The sequence below is a fragment of the Atractosteus spatula genome, chromosome 20, assembly GCF_055471065.1.
Source record: "Atractosteus spatula isolate fAtrSpa1 chromosome 20, fAtrSpa1.hap1, whole genome shotgun sequence".
In the NCBI taxonomy this organism is placed as follows: Eukaryota; Metazoa; Chordata; class Actinopteri; order Semionotiformes; family Lepisosteidae; genus Atractosteus; species Atractosteus spatula.
In genome coordinates, this window is record NC_142725.1 from 11,560,746 (window position 1) to 11,585,439 (window position 24,694).

The 24,694-nt window shown below is 38.5% G+C and overlaps 1 protein-coding gene across 1 annotated transcript in view; it reads left to right on the plus strand.

The window, feature by feature from the left end:
- The first annotated feature begins 15,781 nt into the window (after positions 1-15,781).
- The window catches only part of LOC148817520 (rap1 GTPase-activating protein 1-like), a 124,901-nt gene continuing 115,988 nt past the window's right edge, over positions 15,782-24,694 (plus strand). The window contains exon 1 of the mRNA XM_088938233.1: positions 15,782-16,013. Coding sequence (XP_088794359.1) covers positions 15,970-16,013 — 44 coding nt within the window. The 5' untranslated portion in view covers positions 15,782-15,969. The remainder of the gene's footprint in view (positions 16,014-24,694) is intronic.

Sequence of the window (24,694 nt, forward strand, 5' to 3'; positions counted from 1 at the left end):
TCCTGCCTTTCCTATAGTATCTATCGCATGGACAGCTAATGGAACATGTTGGCATATTAGATAATACATCCATATTAATAGATATCAGTCTTCAATGTTTCCTCTGTACCACCTACAGAAGGATATCTGACTTTTCTAAGGGAATGTTTTAGGGTATTTGAATGCTGTTATATACTTAGAAATGGAATCTTTTATAAAATACCAGCTTTGCAAAACCTCAGTAGATGTCAGCTGGTACAAGGCTCTGACTGGACTGTCTTGGTACATACCCTATGAAAAACTGGTGCCTAGCCTACCTACAATCTAACTTGTACAGTAAAATGTTTTATCTGTCACAGGCTTCACATTAGGGAGTGCAAACTCAAATCTAGCTTTTCTTTGTCAGCAAATGTTCCAGCAATTTATTTCAGTCTCCGCTTTCTCGAGTAATATAAATCAAAGCAGGAAGCCACTCAGACAAGTGGTTTGATTAGACTTCACTGCATCTGAAGGTGGATGCAACATTGTGGCATCAGAGATCCACTTAGCTCTTCCTGTCTGAAGTACTCTTCTCTCATCTGCCAAAGTTTTTTGTAGAAAGTCTAGTTACATATTCATGTTGGCTTTTTAGCTGGAGCTTGTGGATTTAGCTCAAACATAGTCTTCTGAAAGTCTGTACAATGTTAAAAAGCTTTTTATTTACTGTCTTCAAATTATAACTTAAAATATAGCAAAGAAAGCTGTTATTGTTTGATTACAATAGTTTTGTGAGGCAGAGGTATCCTATCGCTGTGTATGACAGTCTGTTAGATCCACAAGCTCAGACACTGAGAAAAGAAATAATCAAAGCAACCTAGTTCAGTTCTTATCCAGCCCTTCGGCAGGCTTATTCAGGCTTATGTTGTAAAGACAATGCATGAGTATGAACAACATACAGACTTACTGTAAATGAGGATTTGATCATGCCATTTCTTCATCATCACTCCAGGTTGAAGCCTACAGTAGATTCAGTTCAGAATAATGTCCCTTACTATTTAATAAATCATTATGTTATCTTTCTTTTAAATTTTAATTGTACTTTTTTTTAAGTTGGAGTCACTCTTTTGTTTATTATGCACTATGCATTTCCAATTCAGAATGGGCATATACACATAAATCCCCCATGTTTGTGGTACTCCATAACTCAGCTTTGCTACTGATATACTGTACTGTACAGTTAATGCAGAATGAGCAAGGGAAAGGTGAGGACTGTACATCGTGGACACTGTTTATCCAGCCACCATCTTTCACACGGGGAGTATGACTACAGTAGAGCGATCATTGGATGGAGGAGTGATATAGGCCTGTTGATTGTGACCTCAGATGTTCCTGGCAAGCTGTAGAGGTGATTATTGTATGGAATTCCTGTTATCATTTCTCATCAGTTAGGGAATCTTGGTTGATGAGAGATAATGAAATATCCATATCCTAGACTGCAACTTGCCGATTCTGGGCTGTAGGATGTAAATAAAAACATGTGACCTTCATATTGCATTAATGAATTTGGAGCAGCTTATCTTATAGATAAGACCACAGGTTTAACACAAACCTCCTTTTTTACAAACTTGGAAATTCAGTTGGGCAATATATCTTTGAGATTCGAGTCTGATCACTTTGTCCTTTTTCTCCACAGTTAGGCTGCAAATTACTAATGGGCTCTCAGCTGTTGCTCCAGATTTGTAATAACGGAACTCTTTGAAGTAATAAATATTTAGCCCTTTCCTGATGTTTGTGCAGCCTCCTCATCTATTTGTAGAGGAGCTGCAGACATTCTTAGGGGGGAAAAGGAGACTTTGAATGCAAGCAGGGTACGTGCTGTACTGCTTATCAGATTCAAGCAGCAGAGTAATTACATTTTAAAAGTGGTGGCTTTCTTATCTCCTAGAAAAGAAGACTTGTTCAGTTGGATACTGCACTAGCTGTAGTTTGCAGGTACTGATAGGCAAAATTGCCTAAATAGATCCTGAAGTTGCAAGACTTCAATGGAAAGTTATGTGAAGATATGAAAATGAACACAACAAAGGTTATTCAACATTGTCTTGACACTGTTGGATAAAAATTTCACATTGTGTGTGTCCTCATCCAGAAAAAAAAAGCCTAACCTGAGTTTTAACTCAATGTGCAGTGATAATACAGGCTAATTACAGGCTGATTCTGAAAAAGTATGTACAGTACATCAAATTCAGAATGGGTGGTTGTTCTAAGAAATAAACCCTTCATGTTTTGGGCAACCCATGGCTGGCGATACGGTAATCCTAAAGTTGGCTACAATATCTCAATGAAGTATTTTACTGTGAAATATACAGGTAAATGAGAAACAGAATGACTGTTTGCTACAGTTATTAATAACAGAAAGAGATGAAGTTTTTCTGTGAGACAGATTACAGTGTTGTCTGTGGTTGTAACATTAGATTGAAATATTACACTAAGGATGGATTGAAAACTTCTGTGATCTAATAATCATAAAAGCTGCTCATAAAAATGTATTTTAATAGTTTTGCTTCCATGTGATTTCAGGTTCTTGATAACTTGGGTTCGGTGATATGAGTCATACTGTAGCTGGTTTTCCATAACTCTGATTAATGTTTATGTGGCTGTGCCACCACTACAATCTATTTAGAACTCTCTCTGTTTGAAAGAAACAAGCTTCAGTAAATAGAACTCTAATTCGAAATAATTTTCTCAATTTCCTTACATGGGAAATAGAAATTTCGATAGATAGCTCTGTGCTTTCAGGGGGAGACATGAAGATATTTTTATTCTGTACTGTTCTGCCTTCTCTGCAATGTGTAGGTTCAGCCGAAAGCTGGAGCATATCTAGTTATTCAGTGCATGTGTTCAGAAATCATAACCTTGGGCTCTGACATGTTCTTTGTGCAGGAGTGCTGTCCATGGTGCTGGAGCAACTTGCTGCCCTGAGACTTGTTGACTTGATCATTGCAGAATGATGTTTTAAAAGCTAGTTAATTGGAAAGGAACAAGTAATAGGTTTATTCCATGCTGAAAAGAGAAGTAAGAAAACACAACGTTTCAGCCGTGGCGTCTTCCTCAGTTAATTAGTTATTTGGAATACAAGCTATAAAAATTTCAAGCTAATACAAAATTTACCTACCTCTGCTTGTCTGTTTCATAGTATGTCCTCTTACATTCTAGAGCAGAGCATGTTTTTCTGGGAGTAGAGCAGACCAGAATGCAGTACCTTTGTTAATGCATGCAGTATATACATTATGTAATTAATTTGTATTTAAAAATAAAGCCACCCCACTTTATTCATTTTATAGGTGAAGTTTTTCTCTGATACAAAAGTAATTTTGCAGCTATTGTATTTCCTACGACACAATCTTTCAGGACCTTTCAGACCGATAAAATGATCAGATTATGTCAGCAAAGTACTGATCCAAACTGTCATTCTCGTGCTGACTACCTCTGACACTGCTGGTCCAGGTGAAGACGGGCTATTACCATTTCTCAGATATAGGAAAGTAATAACCAGCAGGCAGGTCAGAATTTTATGCAAGCAGTGAGTCCTCCAGTATAACAAATACAGTAATTTGTTTTATGTATAGCAATACAATAATTAGTAGCAGAGTTATGTGACTAATATGGTGAAAATGTTGTGACAGCCATCACCCAGTGTGCACCACCGAATCTCTGCTTTTTATCACTGAGAACACATTGAAGTGGTTTATGCAGAAGACAACTAATCAGTTTCATCCCTGCTGTTCATACTTTGCCTGATTTTCTTTAAATGCCCTTTCTTTTTAGGGTTCCAGTTCACTCCTACCTCTGAGAAATAATTGTCTCTAGTTGTCATCATCAGTACTTCTCCAGGCTCCTGCTGTTTTGTTCATTTTTCATCCAGGGATTAATCTCCTGCATGGGACAGGAGGCTGGATGTGTAATGGAGCTGGAACTGTTAGATTATAGCCTTCTCTCTTTTAAAAAGCCATTTAGAGAGAGACGGACACTGGCTGTATCTCCTCAGTCGAATTGGAGGTCTCCAGTGTCTTGCAAATTGTTTACAGTCTAGATCTTGGGTGCTGGAGGAGTACAGCTCACAGACAGGCAGCTCCTTTCTATAGTTCACATAAGGGATTTCATACTTGACAATGAACAATGGAAATTTGTCTGGACCACATAAATCATATATTTTAATGCTTCAGATTTGTTTCTTTCCTGTTGAGCTTGATTGAATTTCCTTCCTTCTCATAATGTTTTATCGTATGAATTGATTAAATATACGTGTTTACTAAATTACTTTTAACCATTAACAGTATTCATCCACAGCTTCTTCTAATTGTTGTGTTTCTCTTTTAATGTTTCTTTCATCCTTGAAACACATTATTGTTAATTTACTCAGTGTTTCATCAGTTCAGTTGACTCATCAGTTTTACAGTGCAGCCCCCTGGATTTAAGTCACTGAAAGAGATAGATGGATTCAATAGATGCAGGAATCAGTAGTGTGCTGCAAAGGATCTTCATGAAGAAAAAGGTAGGAGTAGGAGAAGATACAGAAATCTTCAAATACTGTATCATTCAGTTCATTGGAAGAAGGCAGCCCTTTTATTTCAACACCAGTCTTACAAGCATTGTCATCACAGGTTCACCAGCACTGCAGTATCCTTGCTTATTGAGGAAGGAGCAGTGTGTGTTTAACATTCATTTAATACCATAGGATTATTTATCAGATTCTCAAGGGCTTTTACAGTTGGTTGCATATTCCCAAAGCGTGTAGAGCTTTTCCGTGTCCTCTGATCCGTGCTCAGTTTTTCTGTCTCTTTTTAACCCCACCATGCCTGGCCTCAGCACTGCAGTGGAACCAGAGGCAAAGTCAAAAATGGTATCTGCTTTTGTTGAGCAGAGTGAAATTTGCCTGAACTTTAGAGATTGCTTGCTTCCACTGGCTCTAAGGTTCTGTGAGGACAGAAAATACACTAGGATAGGAATACACTGTAACAAAATGAATTAGCTGTCTCTCACTCCCTCTCTCCAATTTATATCCCTGGCAGTGCAGTCACAAGCTACGATGCAGATCCTACATGAGCTAGTAGTGGTAGTGTGACTGTGTGTGTCCACAGGTCCTGCCAGGCCTGAACACTGAGAGAGAAGAGTAGAAAATCAAATCTCTTCTACGCATCTGACTACTTTTGTCTCCAGCCGTAAACCCTCTGTCTAGTTCTACTGTATATCAGAGAAAGGCATCTTAAACATCATTCTAAAAAACAGTACACTGCTGTTCTCTAAATAAATTTCATAGGTGTCTCACTTCATTTTAGAAATACTTTGGTAAGAAACAATAAACAGACATCTAAAAATAGGCCAACCAGTCCCTATGTGAAGTAACATAGGAAATGTCAATTATTTAACAGGAAACATATTTCATCACAGCATGACCCTGCAAAGCATTACTTTTTCCTGAAATGCAATCTGCAGCAGCTAACCGTGCCCAGCTAACCTGCTGTTGCTCAATTACTCCCTCTGGTGGCACTGTGTGGTTTATAACATTCAAAGACTTGCAGTTATTAATTAACTTTCCTTCATAAAAACAAAAAACAGGGGATCTGGTATATTGGAATTTACTGTATTGCAGTGTTACAAAGACTCCTGTTGATCCTTAGTTAGATATAATTCAAAGTAGAACTGTCTTCTTCTTCTTCTTCTTCTTCACAGCCTTAGTCCCAGAATGTCCTGGGGTCAGCTGCTTTGGTTGCTCTTCTCCACTTGTCTCTGTCGAGCACATCTTCCTCACTCACTTCACATACCTCCATATCTTTTCTCACACTATCTATCCATCTCTTTCTAGGCCTGCCTCTTCCCCTGTTACCTTCCACCTCAAATTCCATTACCCTCTTTGTTACTTCCTCAACGTCCCTCCTCATGATATGTCCATGCCACCGTAACCTCGCCTCTCGCATCTTCTTAACCACATCCACCACCCTACATCGTCTACGGATTTCTTCATTTCTGATCTGATCCTTCATTGAAATCTGCAGAATCCATCTCAACATCCTCATTTCAGTTCTTCTCATCAAGTTCTCTTCCCTCTTTCCAACTGCCAAGCATTCAGCTCCATATAGTAGTACAGGTCTAATCACAGTCTTGTACATTTTGCACTTTAATACTGTAGATAATGCTGATGTGGTTAGTATTATACTGTGTTAATGAAAGCTTACCTACTGCTTTTAAATGTGGGCTCAGCAGCTGTTTTCCGTAATCTAGAATATATGCAGTGTATTTATCTCTTTGAAGTGACATGTATAATGTATTTTTTCCCTGAATTCTGAATTTCTCACTTGTTGTTCATCAGAGTTTCTGGTCATGCTAGGAGCACTAAAAGTAGGCAGATTAGTTTCCTTGAACCCCACTACATAAAAATAATCTTTTTGGCTTGAGCAACCATCAGCATGCAAATTCTGATGGTACTTTTAAACTCGTAAGCTCCTGAAATATATATTTCAATTATACACTGCCCATAAACCTCAACCAAGCCCTAAGCACTTAAAAGTAAAATATGTTTGGTGTGTGTATAATGTAGGATGAGTTCATTTAAAAATTCTGGAATCTTGAGTTCATAAGTAAAAGTTTGTTGCATTAGGTCTTTCCACAAAAGCCCTCCCTGGAGTCCAGCAGTGCGAAGAGTTTTCCACTAGTAAAGTGAGGCTGGCTTTAAAATGGGTTTTGGGGGCTGAATGGGTAAAAGTCCAGCAAGTCAGGGCCCATTTGAAATTTATTTGAAGGTACTGTATATAATGAAGTACCAGCTGGTATTGCACATATTGTAAACTGCAAAACTGTTTAGCGCTAATTAAAGCCTTGCTCAAAAGAGGTGTAGTCTGTGTTGAATTATACTAAAGGATGTGTGAAGGATAACGATTTTTACGTGTGAGCAGTGTGAAAACTTTGAGTACTGTTACTACTATTAAATATGACAGTTGCTACCAACACTTTTTCATTGACCTGGAACCACAGGGAAGAGTTGGAATTGATTTCTTTATTGTCTTGTGGTAGCTAGTGATTATGAGCCAATATCCATCATGCATTAATCTATCTATCCCACCATGCTACTGTATGTACTGAAGAAGCTTGAATTGCTTTAACTTCCTTCGAGTTCCCAAGCTTGTGTCGGAGCTTGAGACCTGCATTCTGTTGACTGTGTAGCCAGCCAGGCAGCAGAATTCTTCCTGCTGAGAAATACATTTATTACAACCCTAGTTGAGGAGTGAGAAAATGGTAGAGAGAATATAATAGCTCTGGAGATCCATTAAAACAGACATAGATCTTCCTTCTGGCACAGCAGTCGATGGCTACATGAGCATGTGTGATGCACAGGCACATGACTGCTGTCCTCACAGAGGAAAATGTATGGCTGGCTGGTAAAATATTGAACCATCTGTAGGCAGGAAAGACACTGCTGGCTTCATTAATACTTAAGACAGCTTTTAAAACAAACTAGATTGTTTCTCACTGTGTATTACTGTTCTCCTGCTGTTTCTGAAGATAAAGGCTGCTGGAAGAGATGTTAGTGGGGCCAGCAGGGGGCGCTCACCCTGCGGTTCATGTGGTTCCTAATGCCCCAGTATAGTGACGGGGACACTATACTGTAAACAGGCGCCGTCCTTCGGATGAGACGTAAAACCGAGGTCCTGACTCTCTGTGGTCATTAAAAATCCCAGGGTGTTTCTCGAAAAGACTAGGGGTGTAACCCCGGTGTCCTGGCCACATTTCCCATTGGCCCTTACCAATCATGGCCTCCTAATAATCCCCCTCTATGAATTGGCTACATTACTCTGCTCTCCTCCCCACTGATAGCTGATGTGTGGTGAGCGTTCTGGCGCACTATGGCTGCCGTTGCATCATCCAGGTGGATGCTGCACATTGGTGGTGGTGGAGGGGAGTCCCCATTACCTGTAAAGCGCTTTGAGTGGAGTGTCCAGAAAAGCTCTATATAAGTGTAAGCAATTATTAATATTATTATTATTATTATTATTATTATTATTATTATTATTATAATTAAAGGCAGGAGCCTTTAAATATTTAAAGCACTACTAAGGCTCTTGCTGTCAAGGCCTAACCAGTGGGGAGACGAAAACACGTTACACATTGGTTTATATAACAACAGTGTGTAGTATTGCATAAATATAGCATAAGCAGCTATTTGCGAAGGTAGAATGATGACAAAATATTTCTTCTAAACATGGGCATCACGTGGCACAGTGGTTGGTGTTGCTTCCTCACAGTGCTGCGGTCGTGGGTTCAATTCCAGACCTGGGCTGCTGTCTGTGTGGAGTCTGTATGTTCTCCCCCAGGTTAGTGAGGGTTTCCTCCAGATGCTCTTGTTTCCTCCCACAGTCCAAAACAGTAGGTTAGTTGGCTTCTGGAAAAATTACCTGTGCCCAGCGATGGACTGGCATCCCATCCAAGGGTGTTACCCAACCTTACACCCATTGCTTGCTGGGACAGGCTCCAGCTCCCCCCCAAAACATAAACACAAAACATTACTCCCTCAATAATTCTGTGGAAAGAAAAAATGTACTTTTTAGCAGCTTTGCTGAGTGTGTTTTTACTTTTTTCAATGAGTCAGGTAAATATTTTCCCTGTGCATTAAAATCTTTCAACTTATTGCAGCAGAGCAGCTGCAGAAGCAAAATTTCACAACAGAGTTCTTCCAAATCTATAAATAGTATCGCAGATAACATTTGTATTTTATTTTATCATTTTATTTTAAAAGGCTTTAACAGACAGTGCCAGTTGGATGAGACAGCGTGCTCTTGCAATGAGCCATAGAAGAAGTATTTCACAGTGATTATCACAGTAGGGGTCCTGAAATTTCTCTTTCTGTAAAACATTGTTAGAATATCCCATAGCAGCTTATCCTTTTGGATGCAGTCTGTTAATTTCAATCCTAGTCTCCTTTAGTATGTAAAAACAAGAATAACAACAAAAGGATTATTCTCCAAAGCAATTTAGAGCCCGTCCCAAATCTGCTTTCTTTCATCTGGCAGTATACATGACCACCTGCCTAGATATTAAGGTCATGGTGGAGAAATGGATACAATTATTTATCATTTCTTTGGGCTTTCAAGGCTTAAAAAATGGGCTATATGATTACAATACCAAACTAGCTGCAAAGAAAGCAGCAGTACTTTCAACACATTCAACTCTGTGTTCAGAACTTCACCAGAACTTCTTGTTATTGGCCTTAATGCTTGATCCGGCTATGGGAGGGAGCTGGTAGTTGGAGGGGAGTGGGGCATCATCATTTCTCAAACAACAACGCTTTTCTTTCCCTTACAATGTCTGTCTAACCCAGACATGTCTCTGATAAACAGCAATGAAAGGCCGCAGTGTTTCAAGGACTCCGTATGTGACGTGTTGGGACGGGAATGTACAGTAAGACCTCAAGGAATAAATGTAGGCAGTTTTAGAATCAAACAGTGGGTGAGACTCGAATTCGCAAGCCGTTAGATGTGGGGCTCTGTTTAATCCGTCGCGTGTGAGCTGTCCCTGATTAGCTGTTCCAGTTCGCCTCATTCCAATTTAAAATTGTTTATGACAAACAACGTTTACCGTAAAATGGCTAGTTAATTTGAACTGCTTTTTATGGCTGTTCATAGTCTTACCTGCAGAGAAGATGTGAAAAGGCTGGTCGGCTCTGCCAGAATAATTTGGTCTTCCTCTGGCGGTATTATCTGCTGTACCTGTATTATTGTATTGCCTCTCCTGTTGTATTCACTGAAAGGTATGGTAGTTGTATTTCTATAGCACAGAGATGTTATCAGTGCCACTACAGTATATACCCTACTATGGCCATAGTGCTTTTTTGCAAGTTCCAAAGATACATCTCTTCTAGGAAAATATATTTTTAAAATTAAAACGATTTTGTAAAAATATAAGAAAACGTCACCATCATTAGGAAGGTCGACTTAAAATGTACCAGGAGCCATATAAACTGTAGAAGTATTAAAAATTAAATTTGTATAGAATTAAGTTAATTGTTACAAGATTAAAGTTTCACATTCCTTGGCCATCTGTGGATCACTGTGGATACAGTACCTTTTTCCAACAACTGTTTTAATATAGGAGAGGAGAGTAAGGATTCGCATAAGTTTACATGATTTATTATTTAGGATTTTAAACATGATTTTTAAAAGGGATTAATGGATTAAATAGTCATTTAAACAACCTGCTTAAACAGACATTTTTAGAAAACTTGTGGAGTATTGCAATAAGATGTTTCAAACTGTTTTCTTTTGGCTATTATGTCTTTACATAGTAAAGTATGGTATCGTTGTGGATGTGGAAAGCTTTTTTTAAAAATGAAGAAGAACAAAATGCATTAGCAGTGATCTACTGTATGTCCATGTGTGTTGTAGAAATAATGTAATAATTGCAGACGCTAACAAAAATAACCCCTTTGAAATGATCTTTTCTGCCTCTTTGCACGAACATTAACACTTGAGGAAAGTGTTGATGGAGAGTTACAACACAAATCTGATTATACAGTGATGTCCTTCATATTGGGGTCTCTCTCTTAAATTAGAGTTGACAAATTCATTTTTATTATTATTTTATCCTGCTGTAGTGGAGGTCTAAGTGGCATACAGTACATGATCAAATGGACACTGAAGGATGCTTTGGATTGAAAGGTGAAATAAGGAATAATTAGATGCAATTACTTGGAGTGTTAAAAAATATAGATAAAGACATCCTGGACGTCTTTCTGGTTATCACAGGGACAGCATCATAATAAAAGTGACAGGCTCTCCTTGGCCTGTGTTAGCCTGTATGAAAACATTCAGTCCAGTCTGTAAGTGGATGATCATTTACTATGTGTCTGCAAGGCACCTTTTCACTCTTACTCAAATGAGATATGCAGAAAATTACCCCACCATGTCAGAGGCTCTGATTCTCAATTTTCCTATCTTCTGAGTGTGTCATATAGCCAGGGCTTGGCATAGTTTTTGACCTGAATTTCTCAAATGAGTACCTGAAACGTTATCTAGTACTTAGCTTGCTCCCTCCCTGCTTGTCTTCACCGCAGCTACTTGAGGATTTCATCTTGAAAAAAAGTGTGCCATTAGCTTTCAAAGTCCAAACCAAGGCTAAACTATTGCTGTGAGTCTCTTCTAACCTGTGAAACCAGATTTCCTTCCCCCCTGAGTTAAACTGGGTGTAGGTGTAGGGTTCTGGTCTATTTCACTTCTACACCAACTATTCTTATTGTCAAATTCACAAAACAGATAATCACTACAAGGAACAGCTCTCAAACTTGTTTGGGTTGGCATACTGTACATTTTTCAGAAGCAGGTTTGCATGCATACTCATGTACTGTGTCACTAATGTGAACCCTTGCCAACAGCCTAATTTTCAATTGTACCCAGCTTGACTGCAGTTTTTCCACCAAGATGTACTATTCACATATTCCATGTACATTCCTGTAGCATTCCTGTACAAAATGCTAAGAATCAGCTGAATGAGGTATCATTGCAATCAGAATGTTTACTCTGAAGATTCTGATATGGGAACAATTACATTACAAACATGACAAGCTGCATCTCTGATGCTGTTGCTTGGTGCAAAAGCTATTATGTTTTGATATACTGTAAGCTGAAAAATGTAATTCCAATGGTAGTTTGCATATTTGCAAGTTGATAAAACCTATAAGAGGGGTCATGAAGAGTGGATCTCTGTTCTTGATCATATCTATCAAGGTGTTTTGTGTTTTCTTGTGGCTGTAGTACTGGGTAGAAATGTGCAGGAAGCCTGTTAAAAATAATAAAATGAGAGTGATATAGTATTTCACTCTGAAATATCTATTGTGTTTGTTTGCAGATGTCAGATTACTGCTTGTAAGTATTGTTAATTAACTACATAGTGCAAGTGAAGACACAGAACAGCACCAGATCCTTTCAGTGTATAATATTACCTTAACCCTGAATGTAGATGCTTTGCATATAATCCTCAATATTCCCTTGATACTGTGTATATGACTGACAATAACTCACAAATATCTGTTTGACAAGATCACTCTACCTGTGCCGAGTCATGAATCTGGATTTGTAGACTGGAAAAGTCAGAATGGAATGTACTTAAAGGATAAAATATCTAACTTGAATGGTAGACCATTCGGATGCAATGAAAATGATCTCCGGTACTGTTTATTTTCATTTGGAGGTGAGGAAGATTTTCTCTGGGTTTCACAACACCTATAACGTAGTCGCTCTACTCTTAAATGTTAGACAGCCTCAATCACTCTGAATCAACATTATCAGGGGCTTTGAGAGAGCAAGAGCAGAGTCCTGCCCAGATTCTTCACTAATTTCAGCCCTGGTTAGCTGTCCCTCTCCTCTGCCAACTTGTCCATGTGCCCAGCCACATGAGGCGTGTTGTAATCTACCTGTACTGTACATCTCCTGGCCTAACACCTTCGTTCTTGCCATGGACTGCAGATTAACTGTATCCCTAAGCTAAAAAATAGGTTAAACTTTCTATTTTATGTAGTAATAAAATGATTTAAGTCCCTTATAAATGTGTTAACTGAAACCTACCCGTTCAGTGCCAACTCTATTACAAGGTTGTTCAGTTTTGTTAAGCTGTGGTGTGATTTGAATATTCACTGCTCCAACACAGTCACCTCAGTACTCATCAAGATGGTAGCTGTGCCATCTGACTTAAAAAATAATCAGATAAGTACCAGTCAGAAAACCCTTACTCAGATTTATGAGGACTAGGATTCACCTAAGTGCTGCTGCACCAAGAATAAGCTGGTTTGAGTTGTTAGACATGAAGAGTCCACCACTGTCCTCTGTGCATCCACAGACCAAAGATAAAAAAAAACTGAGGTGAATTTGTCACAGTGGCATATTCTAACCAAACAGCATACACAATGACGCTACAGTACATAGAGCCTGTGGAAATTTGCTCCTGTAGAATTCTTCTACTGATCAGATTGTCAAGGTCAGAGGTCTGTCATTAATCATCAGCACCCCTTGCTTACAAGTGAGATTCAGATTTTCCAAACTGGGGGAGAATGCCAGGCCAAATACTTAACTAAATATACTGTACAAAGTTAAAATTAATAGTAATAGCAATGTGCTTTCCAGTACTACCTCTGCCTGCACTCTTCATCCTCTGCCCCACAGTAATTTATTTTTAAGTGCAAATTTCCTGCTGCAGTAACCAGACACCTATCTCATCGAGCTGGCGCTTCTCCATGGTAATGCTCCCTACAGATTCATTGTAAGTGAATGCATACAGGAGAGGCCTCTGATGTTATCAGGTAACTTGTTTCCAGGAACAAAAAGACTGTTGCTGACACACTTTCTTTCCCTCAAGGATCATTTGCTGTGAGTTCTGGGAATGCTTCTTTTTTAATGGCTTTAAAGTTTTGTCTGTGCAGAGCAAGTGAATAACAAGTCCCTCCTTGCTATATACTTAACAACCTTCTCAGGTCAGTGTTCCCCTGTGATGTACAGTATCCTTTGTTTTAGGAGTGTGTGGATGTCTTTTTTTAATATTTCAGTAGGCTTCATTTATAATAGGTTGATTGTCGTCAACAAGTCTTGCAAAATCTCCTGCTGTCGGAAGAACTATAAGTTATTTGGCTTGTAATTGCTCAGATTTTTATGCTACACACAATGATTTCAAGGAGGTTCAAAACAGTGCTACATACTGTGGTAATGTTTTTATGGTCCTGATATAGCCACAGAAGGAGGGGGCTGAACATGAGAGCTGGTTTCCTGCTTTGCTCATGGTGAGGACTCTAGACAGGAGTGTCCTCTCTATCCTGGTTCTGTCTCTGATGGAAGGCACAGCCCTACAGACAGCTTGCTCTCCTGATGCCCTTGTGGAAAATGTAGTCTTACCCTACTGTCTGCTGAGAAACAGAAGACAAACTTGAGTTATGCTGGCAGGGGCTGAGGGAGAAGGGAAAGTTTGTCATTTTGTTATTGTGGTTTGATGGAGTGCCTCTCCACCTGGCTGTAGTCCAGCAGAATGCGGCTCCACCAATTCTGCCTCATTTAATCTTCCATGTCTGTTGGCAGAGGGCATCAGAGATCTGAACATCCCCACTGCAGAATGTGATAGAAAGTCCAACACCTGAATAACTGAAAGAAAGGCATTACAGGCATGGGATTCTGGAGTCCTGCCACAGTAATGTTTTTGTTTCACTGATAAAACATGTGATGCTCTTTCATGGTAAAAATTAAGAAATCTTCACAGAAATAACATAACCTGTCAATATTTGTATCATATTCCATTAAAAGGTATTGGCCCTTCAGTGAACTATTGAAGGTTAAGCAGGGATATTTTCTGAGGCACTCAGATATCTTGGGCTGTTTTTGCAAAGTGCTTTACAGGTGTCATTTGCTCTCTATTTTTGTCTGATCTAATGCTGCGATAGTGTTTTGTTTTTGTTCTGAACCATTTGTACATAGATAAGTACAGTATGTGCACACCTGAAGAAGAAGTAGTCACGCAAATATTAGAATTTAGATTCTTTGGTGAGCGAAGTACTGTAAATCCTTGGTTGGACAACCATCTTTGTGTACATACTGTATGTTAGTATATTAAACCACGAGTCTGGAGAAATCAAATGTTGAAATGTGACACCCATTTAATAAAATGCAATGAACCTGTGGATTTAGCTGCTGTGTCACAAGCTCACTGTGATTGGATTAGTGCTGCAGTGAGCAGTGGTCAAGGGTCTCGGCTTGTAACTGGCAAGTCATGGAGCCAAATCTCAGGTGGGACAGTGCTGTTGTATGCTTCACACTCCGATTGCTCCAGTAAAATGCCCACCTGTATAAGTGAGTGAAAATGTTAGTAACTTACTTAGATGGTATTAGATAATAATTTCCACTTTGGTTTAACTTCTTTGTATAGTTTACTACCATCAGCCATTTAACATACTGTATCATCACTTAAAGCAAGAAATGCTATAAAAAACATTCCAGCCTTTATCAGAAAACTGCTTATCCCCACAAGGGACACTGCAATTCAGAGAATTGCTTCCAGAAGCATGGAGCACAGGGCAGGGCTCCTCTTCCCTTGAATGGAACATTAGGTCATCACGGGACCAGGGAAAAGGGGATAATTTAGGATAGCCTATTGAATCTAGCCTCCAGGCCTCAGGGAGAAAGGAGGAAAGCAGAGCACTTGTGTACAGTAAATCCCATGCACACACGAGCATGCAGACTCCACACAGACCGCCAGCTGGAGATAGACACCCGCCTGGACCTGTGAGGCAGTTGCTGTACTTAAAAAAACCACTGTGATGCCCTGTTAAAAAAGACTATTAAAAAGATTAGTTGTGTTTATTACATTACAAACAACATTAGTTGTTTCTTTGGCTGGGTCTTTAAACCTTGAGTCTTACTAATTCATTCCACGTTTCAGTACACAATCTGAAGAAACAAGCCCACTGTTGCTTCTCCTGACATGTCACTGACATGAATCTATAATATAGCCCCAATTTTTAAATATTCAGTGATGTATTATGTGGCATGTATTCTGCTCTGGAACTATGCAGACATATTAATCAAAAATGAATTGAAGACGTTTACACAGCCTATTAAAATGGGGAACAGAAAGAGGCACACATGTGCCTGCAGCCTCTTGTTGGGTTGTTTGCAAATTCATATTAAAAAAAAAAAGGGAAGCTTGTGTCAGGAGGGAGCGTGCTTGTTGTCAGGGCAACTGGAAAACGGTCAACCACCCCCCCCTTAATAAAGAGAAAGAGGGATTGACAAAGATAAACCCCAGGACTGGAAGAGAGAGGGCAGTGTGGAACATGCACTCACTTTCCATACTCAGCCCTGTGTGTGAGAGAGAGAGGTTTAGAAGGCAGCCAGACTCAGCACTGATTTCTCAGTAACCCTTTCCAGCTGAGTTAACCGACTTAGCAGAAAGCCAGTTCCCTTGGACTGCACTAATCTCTCTGCTGCCAGGATGCCACAGAGGAAGAGAAGCTTCACTTTTGGAGCGTATGGAGGGTAGGATTTCAGTGTGTTTTATACTGTGATGTACTGTATATTTATCTACCTAAATGTACAGTATATAGAATATTGTGTGTAATGTATACTTAAATATATTAGCCTCAGTTACAATGTTTTACACAATGATTTTCACAACAGTAAAGTTCCCTTACGACTGTTTTTCTCAAGTATTTGCAAAAATGTATGTTATATATTATCTTAACAGAAACACCTTTCAGGGTTCAAGTGCCTTTTAAAGAGCAGGGGTCACCAGCATTGTGGGAATGTGAAACTTGGCATTTTTAAATACACATTACAGTAGTAGGTACACATGTACTGTTCACTGTACAATAGCCTTACATTTTTGCTTCTAAATTGTTCTTACCTTCTTTTCAGCAGTTTGGTCATGTTGAACAATGCTTACATAAATATTCTATTTTTGCTAACCCAGACAACATGGAATTATGATGGATCTTGATTTATTAAGGAGTTTTCAAATTCCACAATGTGGTGATGATATACTGTACAGTAGATCTAACAGCTATAGTGAAAAGTATTCATAAAACAGTAGCAAGCATTGCAGCAGGTGCCTTGAAGATCATGTATGGAGAGCTGACATAATTTGCAAGCAATTCTGGGAATTAAGTTTACCTGTAAAATGGAGCCTCATTAAAAAGCTTATTACAGTTGAAAGAATATCGCTGAGTTCTTTTAATTAGATACTGCTGTGGGATGATCTAATTCCACTTACAGACACATCTCTGATGAGTTGCTCTACTTCAAAGAAGTAATCCTTGATCAAATTAAAGATGATTTTAAAACTTTTTAGGGGCTCACACCTGTACTTGTTACATTTTCTCAGACGAATAATTCTTCTCATGCAGTATGTCACTTGCTGAGACTAGATCAGTCTTCAAGTAGGTTGGTTCTTGCTGTATGCCAGTGTTTAATGTTTGAAAACCTATTCTGTATGTGATGCCAAATTTCGAGACTGCATCCATTTCTGTACAGGTGTATATATTTATCTCTGTACCTTAAAGATTAATAATCAGCTATCACACTATCCCACATGTTTTTTCTTTTGAAATCCTTTTGCTACAGTATAGTCTTTAAAATACATTGCTGTATACTGTTCTGATTCTGTAGTTTTCCAGGTTTTCTCTTATAGTCAACAGGTGCTGTATATAACCTTGTCGCCTACCCCTGAGTATCTGTGTATCTGTGGCCTTTCAAGGTCATTCCTGCTGTACTGAACCTGCCCTGAGCTGCCTGTTTGCATCTGAAACCAAGCTGGTGTGCAAGGTGTTGACACTGCTGTCCAGTTCCCTATCTGTTTTGTTGATTGCACACTTCAAGGAGCAGTGATCTCTGTTGCTGACACCCTCATAGTGAGCCCAGCTCCAAAAACAGGGACAGCGTTCGTGTTGATTAGAGATAACAATAACATCGGAGGATACATGTTGTTTTCATGCAACATTGTCAGATCCTTGAGAGATAGAAACAGCAGTAGTAGAAAGCTATTTCACATTGTCTTTCAGCTCAAAGTGTTGAGTCTGTATGCTGTAATTCTTATTTACATTGTTGCTGTAAATAAGCTAAATATATATTTCCTAGTGCTTTCTTGTTTCCTTACTCCCTTTGGTAAGGATTTTTTCATTTGTATTTTGTTCATTATAGACTGTAGTTAGAAACCTGAGCTCAATGCAGGATTTTTCTCTGCAATAGTTAATTTGGAAAAAAACAAAGCAGCAAACTAAAACACGGACACACAGCTGAGATGGCGTACTGTAAGTTGCACCCCTACTGTGGTGACTCAGGAGTTGCAGACTCCTTTCTGGACATTGTGTTGTCATTTCCAGTCAGGATGGACCCCATAGCCTCTCGGAGGAGAAAGCAGAGCACTTGGGAGTTCTTTTAAAACAAACCAAAAGGATGAACTCATCACCAGACATGATAACATAAGTAGCATGAGACACATGGCAGTTCTGCTACATTGCTGGGTCTGTAATTTAACATAAATCTCAAGAATGCAGCCTTTTTAGAGTGATCTCCATCTTTCTACAGGAAGAAGAGGTGTTAAAATGTCTTGGTTTCTGTGCTGCTGTTATTTGTACTGTGTAGAAATCAACTAAAGCAGTTCATGGTCTTGTATTACAAGAGAGCAGTGTGAAAAATGACCTACTGTACTATACAGTACCCATGCCATAAATAAGCAGAGCAACAACAAAGCTCCTCTATGTGTACAGAGTAACATTTCTGTGTAGGCTGCACTTTCACTATTCACTCCTCCTGTGCTCTGTTTTTTTAACAAGCAGCATAGAGAAAAATATCCATTACTGCCTCACTAATCCTTCAAAACTTTAAGGCTTAGTCATTTTCTCGCTGACTTCCAAGAAGGTCAGTGACTAACTAGGGCACTTGGACTGCCAGTTAACCTCCTATCAAAGACAGTTGCCTGAGATTGTCTTAGATCTTCTTTGTACTGTCTTCAGCTTTACATAGTTCCTTTCTGTGATTTCTTGTTTTGCACCTTTTCCAATGAGACCCTGCAGGGTTTTATTTTTGTTTGCTGTCTTGTTTGTGAGTGTGAGTATGCATTTTTACTAAGTTGTCAATATTCTGTATTAAATGCACCAAGAACATCCATACCATCTGGTATGCATGGAAATTATATCTCAGACTCCCTCCAGGGAAGTTAAATGTCACTGTGCCATCCTTGACATTACATTTTAGTAATACATTTGCTACTTTAAGGTCAAAATGGGAGGTTTTTAGGAAAATTATTTAATATTGAAGATGATGACTAGTAATGCAGGGATCCTCCAGGGACTGAATTTTCCCAGAATTGTGAAACCAGGAGGAACAAACCAAATACTTATTTGTTATTCACTTTTTGAGGTTATTGAATCAAATATACTGCAATGTATTTACTCTATACAGCAGTTTCCTTCACATAATTAACTATAACTCCTTAATATTGTCAGGAACAAAATTCCAAACTCAAGCACTTTTTCTTTGGTATCAGTCTCTAAGCTTATCCAGGGATAAATGCATGTTATATATGATGTTAAAAGAAACACCTTTCAGGGTTAAAGTGTCTTTTAAGAATAGTGGTCACTAGCATTATGGGAATGTGAAACATGGGATTTTTAGAGACACATTACAGTAGTAAGTACACATATACAGTATACTATACTATAATAGAGTTACATTTAAGTGGAATTGTAGTTGTTCTTACCTTCATTTCAGCATTTTGCTCATGTTGAAGAATGCTTAGGTAAATGATCTATTTTTCTCATATATTGTAGTTTGCTAACCCAGACAACATGGGATTATAATGGATCTTGATTTATTAAGGAAAGTTCCACAATGTGGTGATGATATACTGTAGATCTAACAGCTATAGTGAAAGTAGCAAGCATTGCAGCAGATGCCTTAAAAATCAAAAATACTGCAATGAATTTACTCTATACAGCTGTTTCTTTCATATAATTAACTATTACTCCTTAATAATTAATAATAATTATATTATTGTTTTTCTTTGGCGCCGGTCTCTAAGCTTAAACAGAGGCCCAGCCTAGACAGTGCATGAGCTTTGGTCTCAGTACATGAGATGAGGCAGTGTGGTCAAGCAGTTCAATGAAATGAGCTAAACTGGTACCACACATATTCTGCCAATCCAGTGGATTGAAAATGGAACAACTATCTAGTGCAATCATCCTCAAAATTCCCCTCACTTCTGAGAAAAACCCTTGCTGCAATCATTTTAATGACTTGCCTGCGTGCTAAAAGGAAGACCCTGGAAAATCAGCAATGCATCATGGTAGCTGAGTTAACATGATTTTGAATTTGAGTAGATTCTCAAGACGGAAAGCCCAAAAACTGGTACGCAACTATTATAATCTCTGTTAGAGTATATACCTGGAGGTTTGTAGTAGTAGCCATTTACTGCGGCACAATTAAAGAGGGATACATAATCATCTTGATATACTATATGAAAGTTTTTACTTTTATAAAAATACAAATACTAGATTGCAACTGGAGTCATGTTAGACATGCATTTTGGAGCATTTATGCTCACAAACTGAATAGTCCCATCATGTTTTCGGCATCAGTGGCTACATTAAGTAGTTGCAAGCTGAATAAATGATGTATGACACTTAATGTATAACAAGTGTATACACTTAATCTGTTTATACCACTCTTCGAGGCTTCTGGATTATGGAGATATCAAAATACTTAAACAATGCCGCTTCATAAATTGGATGTAGCTAGCAATAATCTTTAAAGATTCATGCTGAGTTGGACTGAGAACCATAGTTATACAGAACTGTATGTAATGATAGTAATTAATAAATGCTTACACTTATATAGCGCTTTTTTGGACACTCAAAGCGCTTTACAGGTAATGGGGATCCCCTCCACCACCACCAGTGTGCAGCCCCACCTGGATGATGCGACGGCAGCCATAGTGCGCCGGTACTCTCACCACACTCAGCTATCAGTGGGGAGGAGAGCAGAGTAATGAAGCCAATTTATAGATGGGGATTATTAGGAGGCCATGATTGGTAAGGGCAAGGTCTCTCATCCAGGTACTGACCAGGTTCACACCTGCTTAGCATCAGTGGGTTGCCAGCTGTGAGTTGCAGAGTGATATGGCTGTATGTACAGTACACATAATTCAAAGCAGATGTAAACAGCTTTTGTTAGTTACTGTACCTTTAAATAACATGTATTTTAATACTGCATGGTTGATAGATGGACACTGTTAAGAATTTCTTCTACGTTAAAGCATTATTTGATTTACAATGGTTTACCAGATCAATACATTTTTTAGTGCTGAAAAATCCATCACTAAATATTTTTCACCATGGTTGTACTTACCAGTATTGTACAGTATATGCATACTGTATAGAATGTACAGTTTGTGTAATTTTCTAAGTACAGGCTGCTGTTGCCAGAATGTTATACACTATCTCTACCGTGGAGGGTATAATCTTAGTTTAGTTCAGAAAGTAAATTTAAAGCTGTTGGAGCATTGTTTACAAGGAACCTGTCATACATATGAGTAAAAACAATGCTGATCGTTATACAAAGATAATTCATTAGATATTATGAGATACTGCTTAAAGATAAACATGATTGGTGGATTCCTGACAGAGAGTATAGAGGCAGTTTTATAATAACCTGCGAGAGCTGTTTGTTTGTATCTCAGTCCCAGATGGAGTGGCACTACTGTACAGTATATAGCGATTCAGCCATGCTTTGATGTTTCCCTCAGATTTCTGTGTACCACAACCTACAGTACTGCAATTTCTATGCTAGGAACCAAAGCATCTTTGAAACACGTATGCTGTTTACTTACAGGCTTCACGGCTCACATTCACAGTTTATGTGACAGTAGTCACATCCAAGACATAATTGCATCTCTGACTGTTGGGCTGTTGTGGTTCATTTGCTGTACCGTGGCTGCGAAGCGTAATTCTTCATGTGGCGTACAAACGACTGCATCACAAGGGCTGTCTAACGGTGCGCTCTCGAGTGTTTTTCTGTTGCAGTGTGTGGCGGTGGTGCCTGCGGGCCAGACTACTATCCCTTCAGCAGCAGAGATCTGCGTGACAGAAAGCTGTGTCTTTTGCTCTTTCTTTTACTCTCTTCAGTCCGTTTCTGGGGCTCTGCACAGTACAGGACTTGTGTGGCTGTGTCTCACTCTGGGCAAACTCCTTACACAGATGCCTCTGCTGGGACATGGCAGGGGGGAGGGCAGGGGGCCTTGTTTAAAATAAAGCAAATATCTGGAGATATTGTACTTCACATATGTTGAATATTAAATAAAATTCAGAAATAAGACAGCTACAGCTCAATTTAAAATAATGTAGGCAGTTATTCCGTTCCCTGTTCTAGAGTTTGTCCCTTGCCTAGTTTCTCTCTGTCTTGTTGCTGAGATGTACACCAATTGACAGCTATGGTTCGTGACACCCACAAGAAAACAGCCTCCATAACCGGGAGCCTTCCTCACAACCTGTCAAAATCATGCTTTGCTAAATGTGGATAGTCTTCCTCTCCAGGCCATATTACTGTATATTACTGCCCAGCCAGTCTCAGATCACCCAGACACTCCCAGATTGGTCTCAAACTTCTTGACTCTAGATTGCATAATAATTAACATAAGCTGAAAATTAATTACTTGCTGGCTGGGCATTGTTGCATAATTGACATCACTATACATTGTTAAAATACAGCAATGTTGTATGAAATAAAAATACAAATGACAATTGCTTTGTGTTTGCCCATTTTATTTCATTATTGTTATTTTGCAGTTACCGATGAGAAAAGTTTGCTTTTGCTGTGTGTTCATTAAAACATCACCGGCTCTAAGCAAGAAGTAGCATTTAGCTGCATTGATCAAGTGCAGCATCATCTAATTGGTTGATTCCTAGGCAGTCTATAGGAGAATAATCAACATGTTTCAAGTCAGCTCAGTTTACACATCAACATGTTACAACTTAAAGAATAAAAAAGTTGCATTCTGTCTCTCGCGAATCCAGTTGACTTGGAGCCACTTGGGAACTATACTGTGATACATTTATTTGGTTTTGGTATACTTGGGTGTATACTGTAAGCTCTGACTCCCCTGCAACCTTGAACTGGATGAAGCAGTTAGAAATTGGATGGATATTTTGGTGTTGGGTTAGTTATTTCTTGTTTCTGTTCTGAGCAGTTATTTGCAGAGGAGTTGGGTCACTTGGCTCTCAAAGTCAGTTTGTCAGTCTGTTACTTGCACAGTTTGTTTAGGAAACAGTCTCATGTTTGCTTTCTGTTTTAAAGTTATGACAACAAAAGTCAACAAAATACAAAAGGTATCATTCGGCAGTAAAAATGCATTATAAGCTAGTTAATATTTGAATATGATTTTTGTCAGGCGTTTTATCACACTATAAACAGTGGGTGATCTTAAATTTGTTGAAAAGAATGCAGTGATGATGCAAGCAATTCTTACAACTTCCGTTTTTAAATCAACATGTTCTGATAAAGAACAGCACATTAAACACTCATCAGCAGTTTTAAAACTTGTTTTCTATTGCTACTATTTTCACATCGACTGGTATATTTTCAGAATTCAAATTCAAAGCAGGTAGAATATTTACTGTTTTATTGTTTTCCACAGTAAAAACTACCAAGCAGTCAGGTATGGGATGTTTTTGTTTCTAAATTTGATTTAAATAGGTAAAACCCGCATGCTAATAGATTTTTGAAGGAAATGTCATAATGTATTTTAAAACATGTTCCAGTTTTTACAGCAAAGTGATTGCATATTCCTGTACTCAGCACAAACCTCATTTCTGCTTTACTGCAACACCATTGTGTTGTATTTCACAATAAGAAGCTAAAAACAAAAAAATAAATAAATCTGAAGGTTGTAGAATATACAGTATCAATCAATTTTGGCAAATCCAAACCTAAAACCTAAAATTGAAGGTGAAAGTGCCTAACATTAAAGCCAAACAAACAGAGGCGATATTGGTAGATAAACATATCAGCATCTATTATTTCTTCCATTTTAGATGGGGGATACGTTCTTCTGTTTTTGCATTAATTTCTACAATATATGTGTTTAAACTGCATTTCATTTCTACTCTGTGGAAATAGCTTTTTCTATTTTAGTAAAAATCACATTTTAGGAGCATGCAATGTGAAATTGAATGTAATTCAAAAATAAATGGAAAAAGGATAGATTTGTAATGTCTTTGCTGTCATAAAACTTAACAGGACACTGAAATGAGCTGCTCTTCTTGGAATTGAATGGGTTCTTGCTGCTATGTTTAGTTCCCATTTTTACTTATATTCACATCAAACAATTGTAGTCACTTTTGTTTCACACTCCTATTGTCCTTTTCATGAACATACAGTTGCTGGCACAAGATGTCCCCCTATTTAACATTTTGTAATGGATTGTAGAGTTTTTTAGCAGATGTAGCAATGTCACATTTTATAAGTGTACTTTAAGTATTTCCTAGTCACTATTTAGCAATAGGAAGTTGCTTTAATGTCATGATTGTGCATTTAAAGAACATTTCTTTCTGACTTGCCCTTGTGGGTTTTTCTGAAGATCACAAAAGTGAAAGCTTTGCTTGTTATAATGAAGTCACAAAGATGGGACATTTTCTCTGTCTGGAAATGGCCTTAGGGCTGAGAAACAAGTGCATTTTCATGCACTTCAAATTGAGAGTGATGCTTAAAAAATATTTCATCTCATGTTTCTAAATTGAAATTCTTTGTGTAGGAGTCTTTTTTTAAGTTAAGCAGTGCTATTTTCAATTTGCAGTGTGCGTACAGCGATCTCTTGTGCTTATGGTTTTTGCTGCAGCTTCCATCTTGTCTTTAGATTTTCTAACCGTATACAGAACGGTATATAGTGTATTATCCAACGAATTTGCAATCAAGATCTGGAAGAGGCATTCAGTTTTTGACATACTACCTGCTGAACAGGACCTAAAAGAAGAGTCAGAACCGATTCGAGGAGTAGTGTGTCTCCGATGATAATGTTACAGTATGTCACAAGAGCAGATGAGCAAAATGGGGAGAGGATTCTGACTGCCTAATTAATGCACACCCTAACCCATTGGGGTTCTGCAAATTGTGGGCCATTGTTCCTGGACTCCTGTTTATTTAAACCCGTCTGTTGACATTATCTAGGA